Source organism: Chaetodon auriga, chromosome 21, assembly GCF_051107435.1.
Source record: "Chaetodon auriga isolate fChaAug3 chromosome 21, fChaAug3.hap1, whole genome shotgun sequence".
In the NCBI taxonomy this organism is placed as follows: Eukaryota; Metazoa; Chordata; class Actinopteri; order Chaetodontiformes; family Chaetodontidae; genus Chaetodon; species Chaetodon auriga.
In genome coordinates, this window is record NC_135094.1 from 6,238,306 (window position 1) to 6,260,819 (window position 22,514).

The 22,514-nt window shown below is 45.0% G+C and overlaps 1 protein-coding gene across 1 annotated transcript in view; it reads right to left on the reverse strand.

Moving 5' to 3' along the window:
* slc4a2b (solute carrier family 4 member 2b) overlaps nucleotides 1–18,592 on the reverse strand; it is a 28,777-nt gene extending 10,185 nt beyond the window's left edge. Inside the window, exons 1-6 of the mRNA XM_076761040.1 lie at nucleotides 18,361–18,592; nucleotides 12,661–12,832; nucleotides 3,787–3,955; nucleotides 3,416–3,648; nucleotides 2,622–2,746; nucleotides 1,531–1,751 (exon numbers count right to left, since the gene is read on the reverse strand). Of these exons, the coding sequence (XP_076617155.1) occupies nucleotides 1,531–1,751; nucleotides 2,622–2,746; nucleotides 3,416–3,648; nucleotides 3,787–3,955; nucleotides 12,661–12,720 (808 nt within the window). The 5' untranslated portion in view covers nucleotides 12,721–12,832; nucleotides 18,361–18,592. The remainder of the gene's footprint in view (nucleotides 1–1,530; nucleotides 1,752–2,621; nucleotides 2,747–3,415; nucleotides 3,649–3,786; nucleotides 3,956–12,660; nucleotides 12,833–18,360) is intronic.
* Nucleotides 18,593–22,514: the final 3,922 nt, after the last annotated feature.

Genomic DNA, 22,514 nt, shown 5'->3' on the forward strand with positions numbered 1-22,514 from the left:
AGCGTCTGAACTACTCTTCCCAAAACCACAGTTACATTAAAAAAATAATGATCTTACCATAAGAAAATAATAGAAAGTACAGAAAAAGTGAGATTCCTTTGCAAAAAAAAGCAATTGTCTTACCTTTATCAGAGCTTATATGTCCTATGAAACAAACAGTGAAGCTTTTACAGTTCTTCATCAATGTTTCAGCTCATCTAAAAACCAGCTATCCTGCTCATCCCAGCGCTCACTGAGAGGGTCTGCTGTCAAGTCGCTCCATGATGTGAGGTTTGGGGCAGACCATGGAGTAAAATGAGGCCCGACTGGCATGCAGCTCTTGAAGGAAGAGGCGGATTTGTGGTTGGTGCTGGCACGGCCGTCTGACTACGTGCCCCCTTCTCCAACAGCAGAGCGCGACTTGTGCGAGTTTTGACAAGTTTGGAAAAAGTTGCCATTTCTTGACCGGCGCCTGACCCCACGGGGGCTGAAACTATCACAATGCATCAGCGAGCAGAGGTGTTAATTCGCTCAGGTCGGACAAAAGGGGAGGGACGGGGATCCAATAATTCCTATTGTTGAGCAGCAGCCAGAGATAGAGACACTTTCCCAGGATGATTTGCGGTGGCGGGAAGCAGATAAAAGAAGACACAGGGAGTGAACGTGCTGGAGGCTCGACTCTGTGTCACTAAGCCCCTTAAAGGCCAAATATCTGAACAATATCAAGGCCATACCTCCACCCACAGCCTCTTTATTTCACCTTCGGCTCCACTTAACTCTTCCCCTTGTTTCATTCCTCTAATGATTAAAGGTTGTGAACCGAGGTCCAGGTTTCACAATTAGCCACCATGTTGGCTCGGGCCTGAGTACAGGGGCCTCAGCTGACAGCGGGAACGGCTAATTTAATAATGTCGGCCTGTCCGCCACACTCTCTGATAAGCTGCCGCTCTCTGCTGAGGGGTCAGCTCCCTGACGTAAATCTCCCCGGCCCTGAACACAACCCCTCGCTGGGCTGGGGGCCGGGAACGTCACAGGGCAGCGGGGAGCTGACTGCTGTGTAGCAGGGACTAAAGGTGGCCCCCAGCCCTCGTCCTGATGTTTCTGAAGGAATCTGAGTGTCAACACATCCAAGACTTTATTACTGTTGATGTCTAGTCATGCAACAATTCGGAGGTGAGTCATTTACAGAAACATCAACAGTACGCCACACATGCTGGAGAAACTTTGATCACATGGAGTCAGAGCATCAAAGTGTTCACCTGATGCATATACTTCTAAGATTAACTCATTTTTTTAGCTCAGTTTTGGTCCCACCATCTTCTGAGGGAAATGTCAGGTTCTTTAACTCGAGCACTGGCTTTCAACTCCAGCATTGTTTACTGCAGCACTGCGTCTGCATACATATTGTTTGCACCACTCTGTGATTCTAAGTTTCAACGTCCTGCTATTACAGCCATGCAGTATCTAGCTAGCTCGTCGCTAACTGAGACCGTCTGCTGTTCAAGCAAGCGAAACAGAAAACCTGCAGAGTGAGAAACCATCTCTACTCACTCTTGATGCCGTCCAGGTCAGCGGAGGCCAGCGTCTGAGCCTCGCTCTCGTCAGTTGGGATGCGCTGGTACTTGGCCTGCTCAGTACCCGTCATGTTGCCTGTGCGCCGGCGCTCCTGCAGGTCGTAGCTGCGGCTGGCGGAGGAAACCCGGGCCAGTGGTGGGTGTTCGGGTGCCGCTGACGGAGGAGTGGGGCTGGGGGCGTCAGGTGAGGTCGGCTTACTGGATTAAAGCAGAAAAACAAGACAGAGCTGGAGCTCAGAAATCGACAAGTGGCAAAGGAAACGTTAGTTGTCTCCAGTTGGCTGAATGTTTTTTTCAACGTTTTAAATGAAGCTGGAAACACACAGACAGACAACAAAAAGCCTTTTTTTTTAACCAAACCTTTTTTTCCCATCACTGTCACAGCATCTACACACTGGCTGGTTATAACCTTTTGATGCAAGTATTAGACCCCTCAAATGCTACCCCATAAGCATTATGCTTGCATTTCTCAGCTCGAAACACAAATTCAAATGCACAAAAAAACTATAAAAAAGTACATAGATATGGCGAGAAAAGATGCTCAGCCGATACAAATCCTTCAAAGCACTTTTGCAATAAACATAATGAACTCACCAATCTTTAAATGTCAGCTGTTCGCAGCATTTCAAGACTGTGAAACTCAAGGATGTTTTGTAAAACAAATCCTGTTCGGTCGCTCCCCGATCGACTGAAAACAAGCAAAAGGTGTGTACGCAGCTTTATCCCGGTCTGGATTGGACCCTCATGAAGTGGTAAAGTAAATGTCACAAGGGGAGGCAGGTGCTGCGTCGTTTATAGCGACAGGTGAAATATGGGTCTCTGAGGAGCGGATTACTCGGGTCCATCAGATCACGCCCAGCAGGCCCACTGGATGCCTGAGACATGGTAACGTACAGCGTGTACCTCACCGGCCAATCAAACACATGCCTGAGCGGTCTCACCCAATCACAACGTCTGCGACATTTCAGCAAGATGGCGAAAACACGCATTATGCAATCATCACAGCAGGAAAAACAGGACTATAAACCAGAGTCCTTTCCTCTTGTCCAAGAACTAGACTTGACTCACTCGGAGGAAGACGCATCTTCAGAATCTGCTCCCTCCCCGGACTGCGGTACGATATCCAGCTCACGGGATGAGTGAGGACGCTCTTTGTCAGATTTGGTCTCCTGGTCTTCATCCGAAACAAAGAACTGTGGAGGCAATATGAAGCGTGAGAGCACTGCCGCCTGTAAAAACAGTAAAATCAACCTGAAATTCAAACCAACATCTTCAGATAACAGACTAGACAGTGAAGAAACAAAAAGAACAACAGGCCTGTGCGTGATGTTTAGACTGTAAAATAAAAATATATATCTGATAAGGGCTGCACAGTGGTAAACAATGGATGGACAGAGTAACAGACACATTAATGAGCTGGGAAAACTGATGCTGAAATTTTGAGAAACGGATCACCGTCACTGTGAAAAATGAGGACACTATCATATTTGCTGGATCTGGATAAATCTAAGGACAACATGGACATAAAGTCGGCAGACCAAATAATGTGTAACCCATTAGGTTCACGTGCTTTATCGAGGTTTGTTTTCTCCTTTTAGCACAATAACGCCCAAACATGAAACCCACTGCTGAATGATTAAGACTACACTGAAATATTCATGGAGGAAAATATGGTAATGCTTCAGCAGTGAGCGAGCAGGTTGGGTATCAGAGCACTGAGCGCTCACTCACCCACAACTTCATGCAAATCATATACGACAGTCACCTGAATGTACAGGTGTTCTCATCTAAACTGGACTGTGTGAGAATATATGAAATTAAAGTATGAAACTACAGCCTGACCACCACAGTCAAACCACTACCTCCACATCTTTGACTTTCTCAGACTCTGCAGCTGCAGCAGAAGTCGACTCCGTCCCCTCCTCCTCCTCCTCCTCCTCCTCATCCTCTCCCTCCTCTATGGGGCCGCTGCTGGGAGCATGGCTGCTTTTGTGATCCTTATCCTTCCTCCTCTTCTTGCTGCTCTTCTTCCTGCGCCCCTCAGGGGGCAGTTTGGACAGAGGTCGGTGGATGTGGTGAGAGGAGTGACGATGGTCTGCGGAGAAGATGCCGGGGTTAAAGGGTTTATTACATTTCACGCGTCTAAAAGGTCAAAGGGCCAGCTGATAATAAACACCCTGGCCTGCTGACTGGTGAAATGCACTGAATAACGAGGAGACCGCTGTGCGCTTACATTCAATGTCCTCCTCGTGGTAGTTGTGGTGCTGTTCATCAGGTACCGCAGCAGCAGGGCTGAGGATCTGCTGGAAGCGCTGGACGCCCAAGGCTTTGTTCAGGTCCCCATCATCCTCCTCTTCAGGGCGCAAAGTCCCGTGTAATGATGAGGCGGCGGGAGCCTCTGGCTGCAACAACAAGCGATCAAAAACAACTTAATCTCAATATTACAATTTCTGCCACTCAGATGAAGCAGTGAACAAAGAGCTCTCTGTGCTGTCTCCCAATTCCATACTACATACAGGATACACTGATCTTTACAGTAATACTGTTTTTGCAGTTAGAGTGTGAGAAACGAACGTACTAAACTGTTTCATACAAACAGGAAATGCTCCAATATCTGCGCCATGCAAAGCCAAACAAACTGCTGCCAATTCAACCCAATGAGGAGACAGCAAAACCTTTTTCCATAAAATCAAGCTCTTGTTTGTCCTCTGGTGTGTTTTTTGGAACTGTTGCGTCGCCATCCCCAATTATTTTTACTGTTTTCCAGCTGTGATAAGCTCCTACTTCTTTGTGCACTGCATTGTGGGAAAATCCATCAACAGCGCACTCTGACATGAAGGGTGTTTTAATCTGCTCACTGACTTCTGGGTAAACTTTGTTTTGCTAGTTTTCCATGTGATCACATTCAAAACCTGCTCAGAATTGATCTATTGTGCAGATCTGCGACGCGTTCACTTCAACCAACACTAGGGGGAGTCCTCATTCTGCAAATGCACAGTCAGGACATCATATGAGTCCTCTCATGCATGCCTGTCTGAAAATGAGCCTTAGATCGGGAGCAGTAGCCATGTGCATTGATCAGCTGCTCTTTGTCCATGCTGTGGTGTGACAGGGATCATGTGGGTGATAAGAGATCTATTTTCTTGCAGCAGGATGCAGCGTCCTGCTGCGCCACGCTCTGCCGGTGGGATGTTGTGATAAGGATTAGCTGGAGTGACACAGCGAATGGATCTACTCTGGCTAACAGGATCGTGCTGCAGCCGCCTCACGGCACAGTAATTGTTGCCATGACTACTGCGCAGAGGCCTCGGATCCTGCGGCGAGCCCTTCCCGTGGCAAAACTCTGGGGCCACAAGTCATGTGATGCTCCCACAAACGGTTCTCACGACACCCGACATGTCAATCATATATTAAGTTTTCTCCAGTGCTGCAGGGAGCAACAGAAAGCACCTGATGATACAGAATCACTCTCCTGCCACCTGCATCTGCTGCTTGTCTCACCTCCTCAGTTTATGCACAGCAGACCGATACGAGAGTGCACAAATGCAATGAAATATATTTAAAATTTCAGAGGGAGAAACTACACATTTACTCAAGAAGGCTACATGCAAATATTATAGAAAACTACTCTTCAGATTTGTGTAGCAGAACTTGGGACAACACTAATCATCTCATGATCACACACATTTGTCTTGTGACCCTTTGGAGGAGCCCAGCTCATAGAAAAGTAGTCCCTCTCACTCGTCACTCATGACCCACTAGAAGTGTGTGGTGGTGCATTTACCTGCAGGGAACCTACAGAGTCTGTGTTTTCTTATTTTGCTGTGGTCGGGTCATTTCTGGGCTTTGGGCAGTGGGTGTGCAGCCACCAGCCAATAAGAGTGAACAGGTGAGGGTGGAACGTCATAAAAGGGACCATGCATGTGGTAATCAGCATGCATCCAAAAGGAGGCTCTGAAAATGACGGACATGGTGGTGGACAATTGCTGCATTGCATACCTTTAATATTCTGAATGCAGAACGTTTCCTTGTTGCAGAGTAATTAAATGCATTGCCACCTGCACAATACTTAAATCAATTCACCATGTACAGATTAGAACTGGAAGCGACTAATACGCATGATGTGAACCAGCTTTGCCACTTTATTTGTTCCACTTTGAACACATTCCCACCAAGAAAATACGAAGAGGAACCTCAAAGAGTTGGAGCTGAATTCATCACGCGTACAACTCGACATGCTCATGTCCGAACAAAGTGTGAAAAACGGATTCCCATGACCCACATAACTGCAGCGTTTTACTCTGACCTGTTCCCACATGCCACACGCAGGCGACAGAAGCAGAAAACCCTGCGCTGACCTGTGGACAAGCTGAGACTTCTGAGTAAAAGGAGAGACGGGTCAGCACGCTGGGCGCACATTCAATATTGACTCAAGGTTCAATTCCCCATCCGGCATTTTCCTGACAGATCAACAAGAGCCTAAAGAAAGGGGGTCGAAAATCTATACGTTCACCTCTGTGACCTCCAGAACAAATTGCTAAAGACAATTCAGCACTTCAAAGCACCAAGAACACGGACACTTAAAGCTGCAGAGCAGATTTCTTTCCAATTCAAAAAGGTCTGAATGGAAAATGTGCCTCTTAAAAACACGCCAAAAATTAAAAAGACAACCTCTCTGTTATCATGTGTCACCTCACGCCCACGTCTCAATACTTCGATATTTAATTAGATGACTGATCCAAAGCCCTTGAGTGCACGTATCCCATCCAGATGTGTGCTGCTACAGTATCCGGCAGTTTATTTTTACAGCGCTCTCATTCATATCATGGTTTCGCAGCGAATCCCTCGAGGCGGGAGAGACGTGTGAGGGATTCTCAAAGAGGCGAGAGAAATTTCCACAACCGAAACCATGTGTGAAAACAAGCCGAGGGGAGCCGAATGAAAGCAAAACTGACCAGACAATGAAGAAAACTCCGGCTAAGAGCAACAGTTCTCGACTTCAAGGAGCTTCAGGGACTTACCTCGCTCATGGCAACGTGAGCTTAATCACAATCAACGCTTTGGTGGCAGCAAGTGTCGCTGTGCTCCACCATGACAACACTGGCGCTCTGACCCTCAACACCTCTATTAAGAACCGCAGGCAGGAGACATCCCTCTCCCCGCTGCTTATCAAAGCCTCGTGATGCTCTAATCGGAGCCCTATCGGCCAGCCTGCCACCTTCACCAGTCTGCCCATTGTGGCACGGCAGAATAAACAAGCCTCTCGTTCTCGCTTTGAGGACAAACGCTGGCTGAAAGGACAAGCCGTGTTTGAACAGCCCGGAACAAACCCTCACGTTGACATTCATCTCCACATTTCAACTTCGCCACATGAAGCCTAAATATTGACCGACGTGCTGTTAGTCGACGCGCCTTGAAGGGCAACGTGAGAGCGCAGGAACGAAACATCTCAGGATTTTCAGAGCGAGCTTTTTTGATTGCTAATATTGACAGAGGACATGTTCAGTGACATTAGCTGGAATGAAATGTGATTAAACTGTTGCGTGTGCCAGAAAGGAAAAGCTAACACTAATGACGGTTTTCTACATGACGCATGACATTTGAACAAAACCACTAAAGTTCGCAATTCATTAACCAAATAAAAACCGTTGTGTGACAAAAAGATTCCACAGCTTTGAGTCAGTTTGACTGCAGGTCTTAAAGCTGAACTGTGTGAGTGCAGACATGTTGGCACCATTCAACAAGAGCATCCCCATCCATCCTGATAACAGTGCCACCGACGATGTACTGGAAATCGATAAGAGCCAGATAATAGACAATGATTAGAATTTATGTTCACTTATGCGAATTAGCTTCCAAAGAAAGCAAACAATGAAAACCAATTTACCGCAGTGTATCTCAAATTATACACCATGTGACCTACAGTGCATCCTCAGCAGGACAAAAACGACTGAGCACAAAAGACTCTGCTGGAAATAAAAAAGAAGACAGAGAAGAAAAGTCATCTTCATGTCTGTTTGCTTAAACTTATGAACATTAGGGCCAAACAAGAGTAACAGACATGTCAGTAAACAAGCCATGCTAGCAGCTACGTGAGGATGTGCTTGCTGCAGGCAGAGCAGTGGTTTGAGCTAAACGCTAACAATGACAATGCTAATATTTGCTGATTAGCATTAACACAGCTAAAGTGCAGCTGAGGTTAATGGGAATGTCATTAGCTTTGCAGGTACTTTGCCACAAACCAAAGAACAATGAATTAAAATGTTGATCTGATGATGGCGCTCCATGGAAAGTTACCAAAGATGCTGCAATTCAACAAACGTGAAGGTCTGTCTGTACTAACTTTCATGGCTTCAGTGTGGACCAAAGTAGTGCAAAACAAAGTTCAGGAACCTAAAAAGTCGTATGCATGTGCAGTAGGCAGTGTTGTTTAATGAGGTGGATGTGTGTGGAGGCTGCAGGAGATTATCTGTGTCGTGAGGTAGGCTCAAATCCCACACAGTCAGCACTTGCAGGGGGAAAGGGGCAGACAGGCAGCGGATGTTGCAGTGATCATGTCGTACCATGCGGCTAATGAGTCACTGCATTCCTACATATCTTAAGATTAGTCTGAGTGCGCAATATGCTGCCATTTTCTCATTATTCCATGGAAGTGACAGGGGTGTCATCAGCAAACTTTTAATTTTGTATTATGCAAACTGTTTTTCACAGTTAAAAGGCATGTTTTCACTGCTTAAAACCAAACATAAATGTGAACATCATATCCTGTGAAGTTCTTCGTCTGCTTTCTGTCCAATAATTCCCTTTGATTTTATTTGTTTTGGCAGTCAACAGCTTTATAATTTCATATCAAGCAAACAGGCTTTTCGGTAGCCAAACACGGAGTTTTATTGAAGTTGAAGACGTCTGATGCTGATAAACTGTCTGTTGAGTCACAGGGATGTGCAGTGGCGGCTGGCTGCAGTCACAGTGAGGTTCAAATAGCAATATAACACGATGAACCGTAGGACGTGGTGTGAAGCACACTGATCTTTCCATTTGAGGTTTGATGGCTCACTTCCGGACAGCAAATGTCTCACTGAGATACTGTTGCACTATTATGTCAAAGTTCACATTGTCAATTTATGGATGAAGACATGATGACAGCAAAGCTTATGTGCATGCTGTGGTCTAAAGCAGCCTGGCTCTGTCCAAAGCTAACAAAATCTGCATATTTGCATATGTAAAGTTCAATAATGAACACCTCATATCTTGCTTTGTTTAATCTGTGGATCTTGTCATCTAACTGAGAAAGCGAATGAATCCCGAAGTGTTGAACCTAATCAGACGTCTCTTGGCTGAATGCAGCAACTTCCCAGAGTTTTGTCATCAGCATGAGGCGGCTAGCGGAGGCTCAAGGACACACAGCCATGAATGTCTGGCACATAAGCCCTGTGAAACCACAGCCTGATGTTCTTACACTTATATGAATTAAAGAAACTAGATAAAGCATTAATTAGTGAGCTTTGGGGGCGATGGTAGGTGGATTTTATTACTCTGCACGGTGCCAGGCGAGCTGCTCCCCCTGTTTGCAGCCTTTATGCTCTGCTAAGCCAAAAGTCTTCTGGCTGTGGCTTCTGGTATCAATCTTCCAGCCAAATTCTAAGATAGATACATACATAAAAATAGGCGGTACAGACGGATTTGCAAGATGCAGCAGCAGTTGCTTGCACTGCTGAAACGCCCTGGAGGACGACACTGAATCCCTACCAGCTCCAGCTCCAGCGGCTCTGTTCTGCAGCTGACCCTGACCACTGACCTTGTGTGAGAAAAGAAGCAGAGAGAAACCTTTGCAAACAGTTTTAAACTAAGCCAGCAGCACAGCGGGTTTCTTAACATTACTGTCTGAAATGCTCATAATGCTTCACTGTTGAGAAACCTTTCGTAATCCACCTGCTGACATTAGCGGGGTGACTGTGTAACTAGTGACACATTAAGACAACATTAGCTAATAATTATTACCTTGGGTTTCTAATGCCTGAGAAAAGAGAGTGAGCTGTGGACAAAGTAAAAACGCACCTCAAAAGCACGAAAACCGGACTGAACATTAACCAGCTGCAGAGTTCATGTTGAGGTTAAATTTACCTAAAGAACCGAAGTCAGGCGACATATAGGCTTAGAAAATGTCTATTTGCACTATTTAGAATAATGTGTAAAGGCTGACTGGGAATGATAAGAACACGGCCAAATGTCACACACGGAAAACAAGAGCTAACTGTGCTTTGGACTCACGTGTTACGTTAAGTACGCTCAAACTAGACAAACTCACCTTAAAAGCATACAGATAGTCCATCAAATTACACACAGGTGTGTAACTGCAGCCTAAAACACAGCAAGATAGCTATATAGCGGCTATATTTGCATTTCCAATGTCAAAAGCAAAAGTAAGGCCGCCAGCCATTTCAGCCCGCCCCTGTCATGTGACCAGGGCAGATCCTCAGTGTAGGAAGACGACATGACTCAGTTTCACAACGTTGGCCCTTAAAATTCAAACAGGATTACCTGAACTCTCCCTGACCACACAAACGCACATTGTTCAGGAGATAATAATTAACTCGGCAGAGTTGGAGCCAATAGAACAACCAATGACGGCTGCGGCGCTGTCGCACGGCAAACATTTTTATCTTTAGAGAGCTTCTTGGTCGCCGGGCTCCCTGCTGGCTAATCTCACTGTAGCTAAGTCATATTCTAGTACACATTCTTTACGGGTTTCATGACAGTTAGCTGTCTCACAAGATAAGAGCAGCAATAAACATGCTAATTGTGAAAAGGCTTGACAGAGCATCTTTAAGGCCGTCAATCAGCACCTTTGAGTTCCAGTTCAAAGTTGAAAAGGGCCTTTTGCATCATATTCTGTAGGGGGTGAGGGTGGGTGGGCATGGTAATCTTTACAGCAGCCAGGACACTTTCCTTCTTGATGTAAGACAATGTTTTCTGCAATGTATGCAAGCAAATCCAAAATCAAACTCATATTGTAGCTTGCATAGACACAGAAGAGCACTTCAAATGTCCTTTCTACTTAATTCCTGCTATGCGTACTACAAGAAAAGAGCAATATCAATTAGAAATAAGGTGGATTGAAGGGAAGCTGGTGTTTATCAAGTCAAGGATAAGAAAACTGTAGGATTTAGTTGAATTCAAAACATTGATAGTGAAGTTTGAAGTCAGAAACAGAATATTACCTGAACTTAGTGATGTTTATGATTAATATTAGAGTGTGTTCTGATGTGTCTGCAAGAGCCTTAAAAGGTTGCTGAAAGTATTGGGAAACCATCTGGAGTGTGGTAAACCATTTATGTCACTCATTCTGTGAAGGAGGCAGCTAAAATAAGATTATTCTTCTGACTGGCATTGATCACAGAGAGATTACGATGGTTCTGCTTTATCATGATCTTAACATGAAGTAGATTTTGCGAACAAGTTTTGACTTTCTGATAAAATTCTACAAATTTGATTCTTACATTTTTTTTAAATCATATATTTTAATTTTAATTGTCTTTTTTTTATTCTTTTCCTGACAGGGTGTGTGGGTAGGAGGGAGGGTGAGGGGTGCTACCAAATGCCATCATTTGCTCTTGGCTGTTTGCTTTAAAAGGATGAAAATCTGGGCAAAAAAGTCTCAGAAATAAATCATCCAAACGGAAAAAGAAAATATGAGAAGTAGTTAAATCCGTGGCCTCTTTGCCTCTCTGCACATCTTTTATGGCTCGGTGGTTAAGTGCCATATATCCACTTCCACCTCCTAAATACTCTGCATTCTGTGCCTGAACTGGTGGGGTTGGATTTCAAACTTGAACGGCCCTTGTGTTGTCTACGCCCAGCCAGGAACCCTCTTTCCAGACGGCATGCAGGTGGACGCAGAGCTCGTCAGCATTGTCGCACAGTTGTGCAACACTGGAAAAGGAAGCGGCTGACCAAAACTGCAAAGCTAAGGGAAAGCAAGCATTTCCTACACCGATGTCGCTGTGAAGAACAGCGTAGCTTTGGTGCTGCCCAAAGAACAGGAGAAAGCCTGTTTGAGGAACCTTATTTCTCAACAGTATGATGAAAGGTGAAGCTCAGCAGAAGTCTTTTTTTTTTGCTCCCACTGCAATATAAACATCATCATTTCCACTCACCTACACGTTCAACCTGTTTGGGCTGTTGAAAGCCATTCTGGGAAAAGTAGAAACCCTCCACGCAAGTAGAAAGAACAGAAGACATGCTGAGAAAGGTGGGTAAATCTTTAAAAAAAAAAACCAAGAAGACGAAGATGCCATCCTAATTCCTGGAATGGGGCTGGACTGCAAAGTGATATCTAAGAATATGAGACCATTCATGGGGTGGGTTTTTCCTTTAAGCCTGTGATATTTTCTGCTGCAGCATCTTAATCATCCTAAAATGAACTTGCTGAGAACCTCTTGAGTTGAGGAATGCTGCTTTCTTTGGCTGCTGACCCCCGCGGGCAGCATGTTTATCACATCAACCCCACCAGCAGCCATGCAATTATGTTTTTCATTACATGCTCATATTATTTTGGAGTTTCCAACGTTGGCAACCCTTCGACTTCAAGAAAAAGAGGAAGGAAACTGTTCAGTTGTGGAACCGTTGACATTCTTCAGCGCTCTAATGAAAAGGGAAACTCAACAGGAGCGGCCCTCTGTGCAGATCTGCGTTTTTGAACTATTCTGAACCTTTTTATTTTTGCAGTCGGACATACTGCTTGTTGCCCGGGCACTGGCTCTCGGATGTGAGTAGATTTGTACACACATGGCTCCGGAGGGAACAGGACTGTCCAAAATACACACTCTGACGCCAGGGACGACTGAGGGAGCTGACGCAGCAATAATCAGCACAGAGAGAATATGAATCAAAGTAGAGGCGAGTTCGGAGCCGAGACGCTGCAGCTTCACGCATGAAAAGACGATTAACTGCTAACTGGGAGCGTCATCTCCTCCTGAACAGCGTTTAACCTTGTTTGTCACCAGGGTCATCAGCCCTCATGTGTTTCATCATGAGGCCGGCGACGCTGGAGCCTGACCGGACAGGACAGACTGAGGCCTGTCTGTGTGCGACTGCGTGGACTTACGCTGTGAATAACCGATGCCATGGCATCTGTAATCTGTTTGGGAGCGCCGGGGTTGCTCATGGCTCCACAGTAGAGTCGCTGCTGGAGAGGCTCTGGAAAGCTGGTTTGGATTGGTGTGGCTTTAGCCCTTCTCTTTCTCACTGGGACTCAGACAGCTTTTGGGCAGCATAACCTGGAGACAGAGAGAGATGGAGGGTTAGTCCACGTGAAGCTGCGGATTTATTACATGAAGCAAACAAGGTGCTGAGATGCAGTAGCCGTGGGCCAGTAATTCCTCAATATGAGGTGCAGTCAGCAAGTATAATGATGGTGGTGGTGTGTTTTATTGTTTGGCTCTTGACCTCAGCACTCAGCAGAAAGCGAAGTCGTCCATATTGGATGAGCATTTGGATACACTGTCCTTCAAATTTAGGACACTTAAAATAAGACTAGGGGCCCTATTGTACACCTGGTGCGCAGCGGCACACAGCGCAGCTCAGGTGTCTTTGCTGGTTTTCTGACACAGTTGTCTTCTTTACGCCCTGTGCCCACGTACATGTGGCAACCTGTGCATCCGTGGGTGTGTTGGTCTTAAAATGAGGTGTGGTCAGGCGCGCTGTTGGCACCTTCCCATCCTGAGGCAGCAGAATGTGATTGCACCACTGACCAACAAACACCTGGTGTGAAGTCAATGGAGCAGTATTTTCCTGCTATTTAACGGGAGCATTATTCAGATCCTTCCACACCTGCTTCACCTCAGGAAGCTTGAGTGGACTCCTGCTGCTCCTGGAGGTGATCTGTTTGCTCACTTTCACTTTGTACATAAGCATTTCCTTTTAAAGCCAAGTGCAGGCGGCCTATGATTAAATAAGGTGGTAAATTCAATGCTTGCAACCAGATTATGTGCTGTTTAATTAGCAAAAGTGGAGTTGGGCGTGTCCTAAATGCACTTAAGCCATTCACTTTAGATCATGTGCTACAGAGTTTTCAGTCATGCTAGCAGGTCTGTGATGCCGCACTACACAGCAGCTTAATGCTAAAGTGTGCGTATGCTAACATATATATAAGTGTAATGCATACCATAGTCACCATTAGTTTAGCTTGTTAGAATGCTAACATTTGCTAATCAGTGCTAAACACAAAGTGCAGTTGAGGCAGATGGGAATGTCATTAGTTTTGCTGGTAATTTGTCATAAGCCAAAGTATTGGACAAATTAAAAAAAGTAAGTAACAGGGAGACTAGAGGGAAAGTCAGAGGATCACCAAAGTTGTTTCACTTCATCCTCTGGGAAACAGGAATTTCATGGAAATCCATCCCACAGATTTTGGGAGTTTGGACCAAAGTGGTGGACCGGTGACAAACACTGCCATGGCACTAGCACGGCTAAACAGGGCAGCGATTCGTACACAGTTTATGTGATGTGGATGTAAACACCCCAGGAGTCAGCACTTTGACGTCATAAAGTGCTGACTTTTTTGCTTTTCAAATCCAATGTGTTGAAGTGCAAAGCCAGTAAAAACACAAAGCAGCAAGCCTCCACTGTCCTCACACGTCTGCGCTGTGACATGTGGTTTAACTAAGCAATCAACAGTTTCAGGATTTCCTGGAAGCGCCTCAAGTACCTTTTCCCAGACCCACTTCAGCAACACAAATGGCCTAAGCTGCATGTTGTTGGTTTTTTTTTTTGATGAAGAGGAAAAGCAGATAAATCACATTACACTTAATGGGCACCAATGGCAGAGGCAGTAGCAGTACATCCTAACATGCTTTGTCAAACAATTACACTCCGTCTCTTTCTAATTTCTGATTCTTGATTCTTCCTGCAGCACTTCCTCACCACCATTAAGGTCATTAACCATTAGAGTCTGATAAGAGCCAGATAACACAGTGCTACTGTGCAGAGGACCCTTTGATAAGCGGCGGCACGTGCCTCAGCTAACCTCCACCTCCGTCACTCTTGAGCCGTCGTTACAGGACATATAACCAAACGAATGTGATAACAAGCAGCCGAGCTTTGCAGAGACAGTACCAAATGTAAGCTGAAGTGCCACAAATTTAGTGTCTGATTCCTCAAATGTGAAAATATGCTGGTTTTCTTCATTCTCTGACTGTAAACTCAATATTTTTCAGTTTAAGAGCTGCCAAAAAAAGACCACTGAAGATGTCACCTTTGGGCTTTAGAAAACATGACCAGCATTTTTTTTAACTATCTTACTTTTAAACTCAATTTTACTATTGAGCTTTACTGTTGGGCTGCAAAGACCAACCAGCATTTGCATGAATTAAGAGTGTATAAGTTGGTATAGCCCAAATCACACTGACATAATCAGTTTTATCATTGTTAAATATACAAATCTTAGTGATTGACTTTGACAGAACAGTGGATTTCCTTCAGTCTAAAAGTAGAGCAGGGCACTCCTTCGGTTCACTTTCAGTGTCACAGTAAGAAATCATGTTCTGCCAAAGCCAGCCTGGCTCTCTGACAGCAGCTATCAAAGGACCGATAAGCCTCCTTGATGCCAGTGCACAATCATATCAATGACCTTGTTGACAGCTAGGTACAGTTTAATGTGTTTTTCATTAAAGCACCATCAATGACAAGAGATTAAATGCAGTGCAGAAGGATTCAGGAGCCTGAACACAGACATTACCTGCAATGGACACCTGAAACTGAGGCACTCAGCAGACTACAAGGTGTTCTAGCTTGACCACGATGACAATCACTGCACCACATTACATACCAGCAGCTAACAACTTTAACCAGTTTGAGGGATTGTAATCCAGTGCAACAGTGGCGATGAAGGGGTCTACTGGAGTTAGCTTGGGTGTGTGTGAAGATCACTTTCTCAGTAAACCTAGACCCCACCGGTGTGGAAGAGGCAGGGCTGGCTACACAGGGATAAAGTTACAGAACCCTGGGATCCTGAGCAGAAAGCATGGGAACCAGCTTATCTACCTCAGGGCAAGCCTGTAATAATACGGATAACAAGAATGATCAGAAGAAGAAAACAATAATACCAACTGCAATTGTCATGCAAGCAGACTTTCAAAAAACCTGCAACTCAATGATCTATTTGTTTTTTTTGTCTGCAATCAGGTACAATCCACCAGAGGACTGAATAACAAGGAACTGATTGTCCCTTATGTAATGACTGAAATGTCCAAAGAGGACATGGATGAGTGCTGACAGCGCGAGAGGAAGTGAGGACAAGACGTTATGTACTCGTCCTGGAAGAAGTTCATCAAGTCTTCCCAAACTGAAGCCCAGTGACTCGCAAACTGTTCCTAAAAGAAGACGATGAGTGTGGATTTTTTTCCACTTCTAACCTTTTCCATGCAAGGATTTAGTCACAGCTCGCTCAAATGGGTGCAAGCAAAGCTTTGGGAAAACTATCCTTCTGGGAGGAAGTAAGTATGAAAACAGGAAGACGGCAACTGCCACAGACTGACGCCTGTCAGGAGGAGCTGTAAACGTATTAAAAAAAACAGAAATGGGGCACTCAAGGATTCTTTCGAGTGTCCAAAATGTCAGATCTTAGAAAGAGATGCCTGAAAAACCATGCGCGTGTTTGGACTGGACCTATATTCCAAAGCTAATCTGGGTTAATACAAAATGTCTGAACGTCTCCCCTGTGACATTACACGTTAACTCAGCCTTTCACAGCCTAACAAGCTGTCCTCTTCATGCGTCCCTCCACCGGAGAGAGAAAACACTGAGAGCAGAGTATACGATCCGGATCACATGTGTGAAGATGCAACCTTTGACTGAGGAGTCCACAGAAAATAAAGACCAGCTGCCAACGCTGCTTCTGTTTAACTTACAAATGTATCGAGCGTACGAGCCTCAAGATGTCCCAAAGTTTTGCTGCATATACTCAAACTCTTTTTAAAGGATGACTTATGCAAAAGCTCCTCTGTATGTAGGTCAAAAATCATCACATTTCCTCTTTGACTGACTTGACAGCTGATGGGGAGTAACCTGCTATTTACAGTTTCTGAGGTACACTGCAGTGATTGTGAGGAAGTACCGTTTCCTTGCCTGCTATCTACAGGCCAACTGTTAGAGAGCTAGTTAAACCAATCCAGTCTGAAATCTACCTGAATCTCACCAAAACGTTGACATTCAGACAAAGGTGATAACTCCAGAGCAGTTTCCTTTTTTTTTTGTGATTATCAGGATCTGATGTGCACTTGGTGGTGACTCATCTCTCCCACAGAGTACAAATATATCAAAGTGACTCTGGTGTGTTGTAAATTTCCAGTATTTATAAAAGATGCCCTGCTCACCTCTGAAATGCTAAATCCTCCTGAAAAGAGCACTTTGGTCCTTTCAAAAACATAAACACATCGTCTCTTTCAGGGAGGGGTTTAGATGCACTGCAGGGCAGGACGACAAGTTACAAGGACACTCAGAGGACAGCTCTGCATTAGGAGCCTAGAGAGGAGATGAGTCAGCACAAAACCGACCCTCTGAAAAATGCATGAGAAGCAAATGTCAGAGAGTTTTTGACTCGTAAGATCTGTATTTGAAAGAAACGCTAACTTTTCACTGTGATGTCATGTGACATGTGGAGGTAAAGACAGACGAAAGGTTCAAACATCTTTGCTACGCCTCCACAAAATGACGTCGAGGGGAAAGGAGCGAGACAGACCGCAGGGCAGAGGTTATGATCCAGACTCGAACTCACGACACGAGCCCACATGCGGCCAGGACACCCCAGCTGGGCCCGGCTTGGACCGGCGGCTTGGCACGTGAGCGTCGACCACAGACTGCACGCTCGTCTACAAACTCTATCAAAAAGGGCATAATTAAAGAACAGTTCAATAAAATACACAAACTGCCAATAAAAAAGCCCGTCCAGAAATAGGAGCTTGATCACAATGTCCAAACCTCAGCCGACACACAGGCCTGTACTTATAAAAGTGGGACAATGACAGGGAGGAGAGGAGAGCTTTAAGGTTTCATTAGAGAACAGGAAAAAAACAAGACGGTATGTGATTTACTTGTTTCTGTTCAGCAGGCGACGCGTGTTTTAAGAAACAACACATGCTTCTCCCCCGAGACACTGATTGTGATAGTAACCAAATGACGTGAGGATAATTCGTGGCCTCAGCGTTTTATCTGACACGCTGTAACAGTCTGAACGCTGCAGCACGTTTGCAGAATCAACACAATTATCGCCGGTTTGAGACGTAGAAAAACGTGCGTGATAAAGAGAAGTGGCTCGAACAGGGAGTGATTTAAGAGGACACTTGAGGAAATATGTTTTTTTGTAGGTATGAGTGGTTGGTTCTGATTCGACCACAGCATTTAGAGAGCCATCACTTCCCACAACACGTCCTTTAAAGGCTCGAAGTCAGGATTTATAACAGTGGAAAAGTTTGGGTTATTAAAACACAAGTGGCTTGTCTGAGGTCTGTTTTTATGCTGTGGAACTAAGCAGGATTTGTTTAGAGCCGTCCGTGCTATGGCTGCAGATCATCATGGTTAAAGCCTGAGTCAGCTCTACTCTCTCCTCAAGACAACTGGATGTTAAGAAAGTGTGACGCTAGCAGGAAGAAGTTTGATTTGACCTGACAAACAGTGGCTCTAATTGACCACTAACCTCTATAAACAATGAATTAGAAAGGTAGTAAGTTAAACAACAGGACAAACAAAGTGACATTCTGACAAAAAACACAGTAACAGAGAAAAAGGAGATCCAATGATGGCATCGTACCTTCGTGTGCTCACAGCAGAGAAGCCACCGTGGACATTGTAGTGGAATTCTGAACCTTGCCGTGAAGAGAGACCCGGGGCTGGTCAGAGTGCAGGACGAAAACAAACAGAGGGAGAAAGGGGAGATAGGGAGACAAAAGGAACCAGAGTTAGAGATGTGGAGCGTGAGCCTCGGGAGATCGCGTGCGGGTCCGGCCTCTCGTCCAGCTGAGCGCTCTCTAAGACCAGCGTGCACGGACTGATAGCAGCAGCCTTCCTCCTCAGGATTATGTTTCCTCCTCCAGCCTGCTGACAAGTAGCCATGTGACTCCAGGACCCAGTCAACACTGAGTCAGAGGCTGCTGCTCAGGCACACAAATTTATCTGTCGGTCTCACACACACACACACACGCACACACGCACACACGCACGCACGCACACACACGCACGCACGCACGCACGCACGCACACACACACACACACACACACACACACACACACACACACCTTAAATGTGGAAATTCAACCCCAATGATCAATATCTGTCTTAAGCAAACCAGTTGGACCAGTTGTTGCCAACCTGTTGGGCTTTGACGTCTTAAAACAAAGCGAGGTCTATTGGAAACTCCTCGCCACTGGTTGCAGATGTCCTCCAGTTGCGACTAGATCAACTAAAGAGCGAACTTTTCTCACTTCATCTGAATATTTTTTACAGTTCTGGAGAAGTACAATTTTCCAGAAATTCGCAAAAAAACAAGAATTGGAGGAAAGTTTAGTCCATTTACTACAACAAACTACAGGTCGACATGCTTGACGTTGTGCAACACTGTATTAGCGTGCTAGCATACTAAACTAAGATAGCGAGCACGGTAAACATTTTAGGGTACGTGCCAAACATCAATACATTAGCCTGTAATAGTGATATATGTCATTACTTATTTTTATTTCAAAGGCATTCAAATATCATAAAAAGGTGCTTCGGTTGGCAGTAAGAATGGGCCAAAACATACAAAAACACTGTGTGATCCTTTAATCATGCAAAGACTACATGAGGAAATGCTGCATCTGATCTGAAAAGGTGTATTATCTCTTTCTCAATATGCAGGAGTGACGTGAATTCACGTTGCCACACAACAACAGTCAATTGACCAGCTGGTGAAGAAAAGGCTTTCTGCATTAAAACGTCAAGGGCGACATGAAAGGCAGCGCCACAAATCAACCTTTTGTCTCAAATAATGCAGACTGGAGGACAGGGAGTGACTCACGGTGCACCGGCTTTTTTTTACAACATTGGGCAACTTCCCATGAAAGGGCACTGCAACGTTGCCGGGAAGCTTCTGAACATCTGTAACAGGTTTAATATGCAATTCATAGTCTGAAGTAAGCCAGCGAGCACTGCCTTTGCGTATGTCTCAAAACTTTTTCACCCCAAGGTCGAAATAAAACTACTGCACATCATCTGCGAGCTTTCGGGCGTGTTTATAAATTTGCACAGGATGTTTATTCATTTGTGAATATGTGTGCACTGTGTTCAGAATAAATGGCTTCGCAATGACATGTTGCCTAATATATCTTTAATTATTAACCAGTCATTTCCACATTGCATCTTAAGCATGTCAAAAAGGGTGAAACCTTGTTGTCGAACAGGAAAAATGCATCAGTTTTAAAGGCAAATCTTCCTTCAAATAAACCCTGGCATGCCACAGGTTCTTAGTGTATTTGGCAATGGAAAGAAAAACTTGTCATGTCATGGAGGAATCAACACCGTTACACAATTAATCCCACCTAAAGTCATAAAAGCCGCCAGACTAATTGTGTTTTGCAGCTAACAAAGAACAGTCCTGTGATCTAAACAAGTTGCTTACCCGTTCGCCAAATAATCAAGCGCTGCATTCCACATCAGCTTATATGAGCCTTAGGGCTAAAGAAATACCCAACCTCAGGAGGAGTGTGTGTGTGACCGTGTGTGTGTGTGTGTGTGTGTGAGATATAACTGTTTGTCCCCAGGGATGTGAGCACACCATGGAGTCACATGCATGTCTTGCGGGGGAAAAGAAACAGTCAAAGCCACAGGCAGCTAAAATTGAAGTCCACTTCAAAGTCTGGGGCTTTCCTCAATCCCAGCAGTGTGCTGATAATAGCATTATCCGCTGTGGTCAACTATATAAAGAGGTGTGACTTCATGCATGCAAGGTCGATTGACAACTTTTTCTTCAGCATGACCAACACACGACGTGCCTCTGTCTCAACCCTTGACCTGCGGAGTAGAAACACTGTCCTCATTCTTGCCTCTTTGGGTCACTTTAAATGAACTTATTGAGCCACTTTGAACTTATTCTTGCTGAATGCGGTCAAATAAAGCAATCCGTACGACTTCCAAACCATCCTGCGTACGCGTCAAAACAAGCCTGGAAAGAAAGAAGAAGCTGAAAACAACATTTAACAACATTTTTTGCACATCCCACCTTCAGTATTTCTAGCTTTGACACTAAGCGTTAACACCACTCGGAAATTCTCCCTCCAGCTTCCTGTTATTCTTCTCTCATTCTGTGTCTACAACAAGTCTACTAGGCCACACTCCTACACATTAAAAAAAACACGGCAACCCAGGACAAACTATTTACCTTGAAGAGAACGACGTATCGTCAGCCAACAGGTGACCATTACAAGCAAAAACCGTACACTTCCAAAACCTGAGAGAAACTCAGCAGAAGCCTGCTCAGTGCTCTCACCCACTCAGGCCCCCTGTGCAGCTTGGCAATGCAAAGACTGACCTCGATGGAGCTGTATACCACTGATAGCTGCCCTGTTTGTGGATCTCTATGGGGATTTGGCGGTGGTGTATGTTGATAGCTGCGCCTCTGCTGCCTCTGAGTGTTTTAGCCTGAAATAGCTCAGCAGTTTCAGAAGTCACCCAGCCACGTCCTGAGTCTTTCAACATGCAGACGTCTCTACCTCCCCGCGCTGCTCCTCACAGCCCAGTGGCCACACTAGCTTCGCTCGGGGTTTGGCAGGGTCCGGCACTTCGGCACGACTGTGCTAAGTTATGTGCACGCAGTCACTGGAGCTCCTCCAGTCTCACACAGCTAACAGCTGCGCTCGGTCAGTGTGTGCCCATCTTTATCTCGCCCTCTTTGTCCCGTCGGAGGCTCCAGCCAGCAGCGACGGCTGTGCAGGCGGCTAAAACGGCACCTGTCTTTGGGGTGAAGAGGGATTGACGAGGAAACTAAATCCTGGCAGCTCACAGAACGCCTGCTCATTGTCCTCTGGTCCAGAAAAGAGAACGCAATCACCGCTCAAGCATTTTCATACCTTGAAGAGGGTTTGGGGTGTTTGAAGAACTGTAGGAGGCCAACACACGCTCTGAAATGGAACATTTTTTTACTGCCTGCAGACTAGAAATGTCCCCGCTGAGGAAATTTGAGACAAAGTTCAGAGTAGCGAGCCATATCAGTGAGTGAGAATATGAGAAGGCCAAACTCAAGCATCACTAACTCCAGTGTTTTTCACTTTGGTGTATTTACTGGCATTGGGTTTTAAGTTTTGGGCGTGGAGGCAAATGGTTCTACTTCAGTGTCGCCTCCTCTGACAAAAATAACGAAGCCTGCTGAGACATTCAATCATAATTGTCATGTCTGCAGTCAACTCACGAAACAGTGATAAGCTGATTTATCAGAGATATGAACATGTATTTTTGACACCTGAATGTAATTTGAAATATTTGACAGTAGTTAAAGCACATTTCTGTCTTTATAACAAAATTTGAAGGATCGGGGTAAAAATGTTTCCTTATATTAAGTTTTTGCTTACAAAAGGAATCTAGGTTGACATATCTTCACTGGATCTTTTCAAAGCTGCGTTCACCAGCTAGCCGCTGACCTGCTCAGTTGTTTAGTGCTGGGCAGGTGGTGTACAGTAGAAAGTAGACTGAACCAAAACAATAAATCTGTGGACCATAAAACCAAAACAACGAGCTGAAGGATGCTAAAACGTGCCATTTGATCCACGGATAATAGAAAGATACTGCAGCTTTAAAGTCTCAAATATCAAAAATCCCACATCAGTCATGTCACTTTTACACATAAGATAGCATCTTTTTTTTTTAATCCAGGTAAACCAGCTAAAAACAGGTGACTGACTTCACTAGACGAGTTTGCCTTTCTGGGGTTTTTTTCA